Source organism: Pagrus pagrus (genome assembly GCF_965226575.1).
Source record: "Pagrus pagrus genome assembly, chromosome: 13".
In the NCBI taxonomy this organism is placed as follows: Eukaryota; Metazoa; Chordata; class Actinopteri; order Spariformes; family Sparidae; genus Pagrus; species Pagrus pagrus.
Window position 1 is genome coordinate 30,420,563 of NC_140197.1, and position 10,915 is coordinate 30,431,477.

The 10,915-nt window shown below is 41.7% G+C and overlaps 2 protein-coding genes across 4 annotated transcripts; both read left to right on the plus strand.

Moving 5' to 3' along the window:
* Nucleotides 1–220: 220 nt before the first annotated feature.
* Nucleotides 221–5,418, plus strand: jmjd8 (jumonji domain containing 8). Of its 3 annotated transcripts, none has more exons than XR_014623849.1 (10): nucleotides 221–453; nucleotides 1,036–1,131; nucleotides 2,000–2,048; nucleotides 2,575–2,671; nucleotides 2,795–2,863; nucleotides 3,902–4,021; nucleotides 4,468–4,535; nucleotides 4,649–4,783; nucleotides 4,867–5,038; nucleotides 5,154–5,418. XR_014623849.1 is itself a non-coding variant. In XM_084370787.1 (9 exons), the coding sequence occupies exons 1-9, from the start codon at nucleotides 353–355 to the stop codon at nucleotides 4,945–4,947; spliced, it is 816 nt and encodes a 271-aa protein (XP_084226913.1). In that variant the 5' UTR covers nucleotides 221–352; the 3' UTR covers nucleotides 4,948–5,418. The 3 variants fall into 3 exon arrangements, 1 of the variants encoding a protein (XP_084226913.1); XR_014623850.1 differs by having other exon boundaries at nucleotides 5,157–5,418; XM_084370787.1 differs by having other exon boundaries at nucleotides 4,867–5,418.
* Nucleotides 5,419–6,420: 1,002 nt separating this feature from the next.
* LOC311267641 (heat shock 70 kDa protein 1-like) lies at nucleotides 6,421–9,810 on the plus strand. The gene is made up of 2 exons (XM_084370828.1): nucleotides 6,421–6,654; nucleotides 7,417–9,810. Exon 2 carries the CDS (start codon nucleotides 7,439–7,441, stop codon nucleotides 9,356–9,358), a length of 1,920 nt encoding a protein of 639 aa, XP_084226954.1. The 5' UTR covers nucleotides 6,421–6,654; nucleotides 7,417–7,438; the 3' UTR covers nucleotides 9,359–9,810.
* The last annotated feature ends 1,105 nt before the right edge of the window (nucleotides 9,811–10,915 follow it).

Sequence of the window (10,915 nt, forward strand, 5' to 3'; positions counted from 1 at the left end):
GTTTAGACACAATAAACTTCAAAATAAAATCATGTAGACACTTCCGGTGGAAGCGCAATTGTCGCTGATTTATATTTAATTAGTCAACATTGTAACGTTAGTATAGAGTACACTTTAATATCACCTGTAGTAACAAAGCTCTACAGTAGGTATCATAGTTCCCATTGGACCTGAACGCAACACACGTCCCGGTCAGGTGGTGGTTTCTGATTGGCTCTCTGACCGGAAGCGACAGCGGCTCAGTGCCTTGGTAAAATGAAAGTTGCTCCCCTCAGACGGAGCCAGTCATCTCCAGCGGACTCTGTTTTCCTCTGAATTAGTCACATTTCAGTCGCTGGTGACAAAGTTTTGAATGGAACAGAATAAAGTTTTATTGAACACGTTCACACAGTTTGTTCTGTTCTGTTTCGTCGTCCTGAAGGCGGAGCAGCGGTCAGATGACGGAGGCGGCTGGTGAGTCTCAGTGAACTGACTTATTTAAAAGGTTATTTTAAAATATAATGTTTGTGATTTACATGTTTGGACTTTTCTATAAAATCAGTTGCACGACTTGTAAAATGCCGCCTAGCTTAGCCCCGATACACGCTACTCTGACTGAACTTCACACCAAACTCCATTTAAAATTCTGTCGCTTTAACGTCCAACTTGCTTGACACGTCACGGAGGTTTTGAATCGCTAAAAGCAACTTTTCAACTCACAACCGAGAGTTAGAAGAAACACAAACTAAAAGAGAGAGAAAAAGTGAAATATGAACTATATTGAGAATAATGTGGTGAGAGTTCACAGAGAGGTGAAGGGGACCAGATTTATATAATCTCAGGTGATGAACTTGAATGGGGAATAAACTGCATTTGAACTTGACCGATATGTTTATGATCACTGCTCAACTGATTTGCCAAAATGTTTTATAAGCTAACTAACACTAAACTCTTCCTCGCTTGACTCTAAAGTAAAATATAATAAAAGTTAAATGAAGTTTTGAATGGCAGTGATAGAACGTGATCCCCTATTCTGATCTTCATGTCTGTGTTCAGGTCGTTGAATTCAGACTTCAGTCTGCAGGATGAAGGTCCCTGTACCATCGACGTGTGGGACAGCTCTTCACTGTCACACCAACAGTTCATCGAAAGGTACAGATGACTGTTTCCAACAGCTGGATGATGAATATATTCAGTATTGATCAATAATATCAGGATATTAGATACATTTGTGTTTATAAAGTGCACCATGGAAACCACCCACACCACAGAAGCAATTTAAATATCCAGGCAACAGAATAATTTCAATATCAGTTAATCAGCTGATTAATTTCTCGATTAAACATTTGGTCCATAAAAAGTCCTGACATACTGGAAAATGTCACAATATTCATCAAAATTGTCGCCGAGCAACCGGAGCTTCAACGACTGACCGACTAATTGATTATTTGTTCATTATTAAATGAATCGCCAACTATTTTTGATAAACAATGAATCGGTATAAATAAATTTTTTAGGGGAAAAAGTCAAAATTATCTGATTTCAGCTTCTATTATTCTGACTAATTTTGATTAATAAGATTTTTTTTTATCATAGATTAGTCCGTGACAGTAAAACTGAGTATCTTGTGGACAAAACAAGACATTTGAAGACACTGATGAACATTTTTCACCATTTTCTGACATTTTATAGACAAAACAGCTGATCGATTAATAGAAAAACTACTTGACACATTATTCGACAATGAAAATAATCATCATGTTGCAGCCCTTCCTCGGCAACCACGAACAAAAATGAATAAAACAGATTAAATGGAAGATAAATGATTGTTCTTCGGGTCTATTTCTCCGAGACGTTCATTTAAATTTGGACAGAGTTTCTGTTTTGTTTCTGTTCATATTCACACATTCTGATAAACGCACATGAGCAAGTGGAGATCACAAGATTTAAAAACTTTCTTGGATCTTTCTGTGAACGTGCGCTGACTCGCAGCTGCTGACCAGATGTTTGGTTTTTCCAGATATGCGTTCAGCCGGCCGGTGATCCTCAGAGGTCTGACTGATAACACGGTAAGTTTTGGATCAATCATTGACTGCATGTTGACACACTTAAACACTAACGAGCGGTTCTGTTAATGTGTCGAACAGGAAGTCGTAGAGCTGCGTTTGTGTTTCTAAATGTTTTAATGTATGAAGTGAAACATCCACCCACTGACAGCTGACAGGTGGGGATGATTGACAGGACTGTGGTGGGTCATCAGATAATTTAAAAAAAGGTTTGGAGCCACTTTATTATGAGAATATGACTTATAATTTTGCATTTGTGTGCCGCGGTGGATTTTTCCTTTAATGCATGCAGCATGCAGACATTATATAAAAGTTATATAAAACAAACTGTGCAACACTTTCTGTAATTATCAGGACAGAGACACATTTTTGTGTTTGGAGTAAAGAAACTTGATCTGAGGTGAAGATGAACACCTTCAGACTGAAGCTGACGGATCCAAAGTGCTTTTAAAATACAGAACCAGAACTTTCTAACAATGTGAGTGTAGAGTCATGAATACTGGAGTTAAACAAACTGACTTTGTTCTAGAAATTCAGGTCGCTGTGCTCCAGGTGGAGCTTACTACAAGAATACGGGGAGCGGCGGGTTCGGCTCAGTACAGCTAACACTTACTCGTACAGGAAAGGTATGCACGACTCACACTCCCTCCGCCGTGACGGCCTGAAGGAAATCCTGCACGGACTTTAATTATTCACATTTTATCTAACGAGTAAACGCTGAGCGACTGTCTGTGATCACTCTGTTCCAGTGGACGTCCCGTTTCAGGAGTACGTGGACATTTTACTGAGGCCTCAGTCTGCAGACGCCCTCGGCAGCGGTGAGACGAGCGTGTTTCTACCTCAGGAGGCAGAAACTGTTTTACATGTGTGTCTTTGTTTCCTGAGGGAGATGTTTAGTTTTACCTGCTGAGCGAGGAGAGAAGGTGTCTGTGAAGGCAAAACTAGCATTTTTTAATTTTGGCTGAAGTTGATTTAAAATGAAAAGTTCCTACTGAAGACGTCAACAACACGTCAAATATTCAGGTCTGTCAAAATACTTAAGTAAAGATATCGTGTTCAAATATTGCTTATTTTTATGCAACTGCCGATAAAAAAAAAAGTTAATGCTCTATTGGCTCTGATGCAGAATGTAATCTGTAAAGTAACTAGTAACTAAAGTTATCAGATAAATGTAGTGGAGTAAAAAGTACAATATTTTCCTCCAGAAAGTAGTGGAGTGGAAATATAGAGTAGCTGAAGAAGGAAATACTGAAGTACAAGTACCCCAAAATGGTGCAAGTACAATGCTGGAGTAATTGTACTTAGTTACATCTCATCTCTGTAGCCTGATAAGAATTTTTGTGAAATATTATTTGATTACTTTATATTTCAGAGTAAGATTTGACGTCTAAAACATGTTAGAAGCTGATAAAATACATCATGTTGTTGAAGTTTAAACCTGTTTGTCTTGATTTACATAATAAGTACAGTACTTGAGTAAATGTACTTAGTTACTTTTCGTCACAGCAAATATATAGTTTAAGTTTTAGAAAGAGTTTCAGCTGCTCACTGTTTTTATCAAACAGTCAGGAGGAAACAGTGCTGCGGGTCGGGGACTATTTTCAGCGGTGGATGAATCCAGGTTGGGTTCTGCAGTGATGAAGGACGGTGTGGCTCATCATCAGGCTGAGACACGCTCACTGTTGGTTTATTGATGAGGAGAGAAATACAGAACAACAGCAGACGTTTCCCTCAAGATCAAAAGTATTGATCGCAGGAGCATCGGAACAATAAACAGACGTGTGAACGTGACTGAAGGTGGATCTCTCGACCTGACGGTCGATGTTGTTGTCCCTGTCTCTCTCTCTCTCCTGCAGACACGCTGTATTTCTTCGGAGACAACAACTTCACGGAGTGGCAGAGTTTGTTCGATCACTACGAGTCTCCGCCGTACGTCCTGCCGCACACCAGCGGAGCGTTCAGCTTCGGGATCGCAGGTCGGTTCAGTTTGAAGGTGGAGCAGCTCTGTGAGGACGCAGAGGTGAACTCTGAGCCGACCTCTGTGTCGTCTTTAACTTCAGGGCTCGTATGGGCTCCTGGGAGAGGGACCCCCCCCCCCCCGTCAGCGTCTCTCATTAGACTCCTGCTAGCAAAGTCGATCCATATTTCAGCCCCATGATGTTAGAGAGACTTGAAGTTGGGTTAGGTGACAAACCCACCATGAGCCCTGAAGTAAAGACGACACTGAGGTGTTTTACCTGTCGCTCGGGTCAGATCCTGCAGAATTTAACTTTTTCTCAGAACTTAAATTTCAGTTTAATCCTGTCAGAGCTGTAAAAAGTTCTGACATCCAAACTCTGATAAAATACGTCTCAAACGAGCGTCGAGGAGAATGAAGGAGTCGACTGCAGCTTTCACCCTCAGATCTGCTCTTTGTGTCCAGGTCCTGGAACCGGAGTCCCGTTCCACTGGCACGGTCCCGGTTACTCTGAGGTCATCTATGGACGGAAGGTGAACGAATGACTTTTCCTTCCTTCGTGTGGTTTTGGTTTATTTCTGTGTCGTTTCCTGAATCTGACAAATGAACACAGATGAACTTGAACGATGTGTTTGTGACCACACAGCGCTGGTTCCTCTACCCGCCTGATCAGGAGCCTCATTTCCACCCGAACCGCACCACCCTGTCCTGGCTGACAGACACCTACCCCCACCTGCCCGAGGTCGAGGCTCCGCTGGAGTGCACCATCAGACCTGGAGAGGTGACCAGTCCGTCCATTTCTACACAACTCAGACAAAATAAAAACGTCTTGTCAAAACTCTCATCTCCCCTCTCCTCCATCAGGTGTTGTATTTCCCCGACCGTTGGTGGCACGCCACTCTCAACCTGGACACCAGCGTCTTCATCTCCACCTTCCTCGGCTGAGCTTCATTTTTAAATTTTTAAAGAGTTCGTCCCATCAGATTTATCAGTTTGTTCCTCTGACTGACGGCAGGAGAAACACTGTGATGTTCAGGTGAGACGCAGAGTGACGAAGTGGACGCAGGAACGTTCCAGGTTCAGAGGTTGTTCTGAAATTAAATCTAATGATAATTATTAATAATAAAATACTGTGTATTTTATGACCAAAGAAGCTAAAAGAGACGACGTTCCTGCTCACCCTCACAGATAGGGACAGGGTCACTTCCTGTGGGACCAACTGAAGGAAATACGTGTGAGAATTATTGATCTGCATCATGATATTGTTTCATAGTCAGTTGAACTGTGTTGACATAATAAAGCACAAAACATCTGATCGGTCAGTGTTGTTTCAGAAGTAAAGATGTCTGCCTCTCGGGAAGGATCGCTGTGGTTTTTTCCAACAGATAAAGATTTGAAGGTTTCACTGAAACATCATCATGTGTCTGCTTTCTTTGTTTCTTCTGATGGTGACTGAGCTGATGTCTGAACCTCAGGGAGTCTTCAGAGTTATTAGACTTCATCCTGAGGGGAACATGAACGTCTGACCGAGGTGTCACGACAACACTGTCCCAGGAATAATTACAGTAAATGATAATAATGTCATTTTAAGACTATTTTATGCTGCTGATATAAAGATAATTTAATAGTATATAATAATGGAAAGAAAAGGAAACATTAAAATCTTGATAATCAGACAGTGGAATGTAAAATAAACATTAAAATCCCTAAATCTCTGGTATCTGAAGGGTGAACATAGTATAGTTTATCTTTATTATTATTTACTAGGTTTTTTTGTTATTCTTTATTTTGTCTTATGTCAATTTATCTATCATGTATTCAGTTTTCCCCCTCTGTTTATGACTCTTGAGCTACTTGAACAAGTGAATTTCTATATAATAAAATGTAAAATTAATTAATAAAGCTACACAATAAATAAAATGTAAAAAACTGATTATCAGATCTGATAAACAGCATTTCTCTGATTATTGGAATATGTGTTTGGGTTTTCAAAAAAATACAGTTGATTAAAAGAGTACAATATTTACCTCCAAAATACTAACGTAAAGTACAAGTATCTCAAAATTGTACTTTAGTACAGTTATTGCTTGTACTTTTACACTCCATCACTGCTCAAAGATGGTGCTGATATTTGGATATGATGGGAAATAAATTATTATTGTTATTATTATTATTATTATTATTAATAATAATTCTGGTTTTTGCTCCAGAAAGTTCTCAAACCTACCAGAAGTATTACGTCATCACGTCAGGTTGCTAAAGATAGATACGTCAAGCGTCAAAGCGAATCAGAAACATTCCCGCTTTAAATTATTTCACCCTTCAAAATAAGACAACATCGCGTTGCTTGGTAGTTACTTACACCGGCTTTTAACGCGTGGGCGTTTTATTTTGAAATCGTAAACAGGAAGTTGTGTCTGTCATGGCCGCTGACTTGACGGAGTTGTAGTGAAGCGTCTAGAAACAACCAGACGGAGTCCAGAGGTTTAAAACTGCTGGTCTGAGAGCGGAGAGAGCAACAGACCAGAGAGCAACAGACCAGAGAGCAGCAGACCAGAGAGCAGCAGACCGGAGAGCAGTAGAGGAGCAGAAGATCCAGAGAGGAAGAAGAAGTCCATCCTCTGCATCACACTCAGCACTCAGCACTGAACTGTGAGTACAACACTTCAGAAAAGTAGTTTATATGAGAATCTGATGCTTTAATGTTTGGTAAACTTATTTTGAAGGAATAGTGGAGCAGCATTTCACCAAACTCCATATGAATAACCGTCAAATTTAGGTTGCAATGGTCGTCAGTCATGTCAAACAAATTTAAACTAAGAGATTGTAATGTATAAAAAAATATTTAACCTCTTCGTAAAATTTCGGATTGAAATAATAACCCATATGTTTGTTATTAAGACATGTAGCCACTGATAACAATTTTACGAAGCCATTAGCTTCTACACTTTTCCAAGTGATAATATACTGCAACACCAAACTCCATCTGAATAACTGTCAAATTTAGCCCGCATTGATCGTCAGACCTGTCAGACTAATTGAAAGTGACAGTTATTTATTATTATTATTATTTATACAAAATTATGAATCTCTTCTCAATAATTCGGCATTGAAATAATTGACAATGGCACTTGATAACAATTTGCAATGCTAGTAGGTACTACATCTTTTAAATAATCACTTTCACTGACAATGACATTTTTTTATTCACAGAACCATAAAAATATAACTCATTCATAATTGTTTAAGGTTTTAATGGCCAGTTGTGCTCCATGCTTATGACTCCACAGTCCAGGGCTCAGACAGCTCTGTTGTATTTTCAGAAAACAATATGCTCTTACAGAAGCAATAATGTTTGTTGTAGGTATTTAATTTTCTGACTTTCCTTTCTGATTTTTGTCTCTGCATCTGTAGGACACAAACTGAAACAATCGACATGGCTCCAGCTAAAGGTGTAGCGATCGGCATCGACCTTGGCACCACCTACTCCTGTGTGGGGGTGTTCCAGCACGGAAAAGTAGAAATCATCGCCAACGACCAGGGCAACAGGACCACGCCCAGCTATGTGGCGTTCACTGACACCGAGAGGCTCATCGGGGACGCGGCCAAGAACCAGGTGGCTCTGAACTCCAGCAACACTGTGTTTGATGCCAAGAGGCTGATTGGAAGAAAGATAGATGATCCGGTGGTTCAGGCTGACATGAAGCACTGGCCCTTCAAGGTGGTTGGAGAAGGAGGGAAGCCTAAAATTCAGGTGGAGTACAAAGGGGAGGACAAAAGCTTCTACCCTGAGGAGATCTCCTCCATGGTCCTGGTGAAGATGAAGGAGATTGCTGAGGCCTACCTCGGCCAGCAGGTGTCCAACGCAGTCGTCACAGTCCCAGCGTACTTCAACGACTCCCAGCGACAGGCGACTAAAGACGCGGGCGTCATCGCAGGACTGAACGTCCTGAGGATCATCAACGAGCCGACGGCAGCCGCCATCGCGTACGGTCTGGACAAAGGCAAGACAGGAGAGCGTAACGTCCTGATCTTTGACCTGGGCGGAGGCACCTTCGACGTGTCCATCCTGACCATCGAGGACGGCATCTTTGAGGTGAAGGCCACGGCTGGAGACACTCACCTGGGCGGAGAAGACTTTGACAACCGCATGGTGAACCACTTTGTGGAGGAATTCAAGAGGAAACACAAGAAGGACATCAGCCAGAACAAGAGAGCCTTGAGGAGGCTGCGCACAGCTTGTGAGAGGGCCAAGAGAACCCTGTCCTCCAGCTCCCAGGCCAGCATCGAGATCGACTCTCTGTACGAGGGCGTCGACTTCTACACCTCCATCACCAGGGCTCGCTTTGAGGAGCTGTGCTCCGACCTGTTCAGGGGAACATTGGAGCCGGTGGAGAAAGCCCTGAGGGACGCCAAGATGGACAAGGCTCAGATCCAGGACATCGTCCTGGTTGGAGGCTCCACACGAATCCCCAAAATCCAGAAACTCCTGCAGGATTTCTTCAACGGCAGGGAGCTGAACAAGAGCATCAACCCAGACGAGGCGGTGGCGTACGGTGCCGCCGTCCAGGCCGCCATCCTCACAGGCGATACCTCAGGCAACGTTCAGGACCTGCTGCTGCTGGACGTGGCCCCTCTGTCCCTGGGCATCGAGACAGCTGGAGGAGTCATGACATCCCTGATTAAACGCAACACCACCATCCCCACTAAACAAACCCAGGTGTTCACCACCTACTCTGACAACCAGCCCGGGGTCCTCATCCAGGTCTACGAGGGGGAGAGAGCCATGACCAAGGACAACAACCTGCTGGGCAAGTTCGAGCTGACGGGAATCCCACCTGCTCCACGAGGGGTCCCACAGATCGAGGTCACCTTCGACGTGGACGCCAACGGCATCCTGAACGTGTCCGCGGTGGACAAAAGCACCGGCAAAGAGAACAAGATCACCATCACCAACGATAAGGGCCGTCTGAGCAAAGAAGAGATCGAGAGGATGGTGCAGGACGCCGACAGATACAAAGCTGAGGACGACCGTCAGAGGGAAGTAATCGCTGCCAAGAACTCCCTGGAGTCGTACGCCTTCAACATGAAGAGCGCCGCGCAGGACGACAGCTTAAAGGGCAAAGTGAGCGAGGAGGAGCGGAAGAAGCTGATCGAGAAGTGTGACGAGACCATCAGCTGGCTGGAGAACAACCAGCTGGCTGATAAAGACGAGTACCAGCACCAGCAGAAAGAGCTGGAGAAAGTGTGTCAGCCCATCATCAGCAGGTTGTATCAGGGAGGAACGCCCGCAGGCAGCTGTGGAGAGCAGGCAGGAGCCGGCTCCCAGGGGCCCACCATCGAGGAGGTGGACTAGAGTGGCCCTTCATCTGGACTCTGATCACTGGGACTGTTTGGTATTCATAAGTTTGGTCTGTCACTTAATCTGTCTTGAATAAGTTATGAAGATGCAGATGTTTAAAAGATTTGTATTTGAATGTACCCGCTGCTACGGTCACCTAATTTAACTTGTTATCTATCGATCTAAAGACGTTCCATGTAAATATTTCTCATCTGGATCACTTTTTATCTCACCTTCATGTTTTTATCATTATTGTATTTGTAATAAATTTTCTTATAAGATACTAAACTTTTGGATGATAAGTGCCACATTAATGTTTTTATCTGCTGTTTTTCATGCTTAAATTTTTCATTATTAAATGTTCAAGAACTCTTCAGTTGTCTAAAGAGACTTAAAGGTCATGAGAGAAACAATAAACCACTGATACTCAGAGAAACTGTCCAGATGTTTGTGGGTGTTTGTTCTTTCAGCGATGATGTGTAAGAATAATAATCAAGACTTTCTGACAGCTGGCCTGTCCACATGTTTAGTGTTGTTATGCTGCTGGACCTTAGTGATGAAACAGTGAGTCATCAGAATTTAACATGAAATCAAACTTAAGATTATTAATATTCTACAAACAAACTGCAGGAAGAATTTCTATAAATTATTTAAAAATGACCCCATGTATGTTCCCTGAATAACTGAATAAGTATGTAAAAAACATAATTTGTAAACTTTATCATCTGAGATTACTGCTACTGCTTGTAATATTTGTGATGTTTGTTTTATTTTCATGTGATTGAGTCTGTTCTTATTTTGTGGGTTTTATTATGTCATTTTTTATAAATAAAAATAGAGAGAGAGAAAAGAAAATACTTAAAATGAGAGTCCATAGTTGTTTCATATATTGAAATAAATGTCATAGCCTTTCAAACTTAACTAACCCCTAACCTCATTCTTCTGAATTAAACAAATATATGTCAAAATAAATAGATAAATAAGTAAATAAATACCCTATGTAATCAAAGCGTTTGTTTCTTGTACATTTTTCAAAAAAAAGATAAATTATGAAGCTGTGATGAATGTTGAGCGCTGCAGTACACACAAGCACCACTAGATGTCGCCATTTCATTTGATTTGGCAGATTACCTCCCTGTCCTCTACTTCATGCGAGAAAAAAGACTTTTAATGTCTTGATTTAATATATTTTTTTAAGAAAATATGACATTTTATTTTTTTTTGTCTTCTAGATGTGTGTCCTCAGATGACATCACTGAATTTACTGTGACAATAACCATCAGCAGACACACAGGAAGTGTTAATAAGTGAACACGAACCTGGTCTCAGTTCAGGGTTACATTATCCAGGTTACATGTTTTTTTCTTCAGTTGTATCTCACACTGCCAAACTTCACTGTGAACAAAGAAAATAAAAATAGGATACAATACGGATTTTGTAAGAAAACAGAAAAAACACACTTAAGGAGCCTCAGTTAAAGCTTGTGAGAAAGTTTCCTATAAATGTATAACAGGGACACCTGGCTGCTGACGGGTTGTCCTGTCATACAGGGACACCTGGCTGCTGACGGGT

Bases quoted from the DNA above. Each gene is read 5' to 3' on its own strand.
- jmjd8 (XM_084370787.1), top strand. From the start codon at position 353: ATGGAACAGAATAAAGTTTTATTGAACACGTTCACACAGTTTGTTCTG. The intron at 4,536-4,648 runs GTGAACGAATGA...GTGACCACACAG, and splicing joins AGGTCATCTATGGACGGAAG to CGCTGGTTCCTCTACCCGCC. The intron at 4,784-4,866 runs GTGACCAGTCCG...CTCCTCCATCAG, and splicing joins GCACCATCAGACCTGGAGAG to GTGTTGTATTTCCCCGACCG.
- LOC311267641 (XM_084370828.1), top strand. From the start codon at position 7,439: ATGGCTCCAGCTAAAGGTGTAGCGATCGGCATCGACCTTGGCACCACC.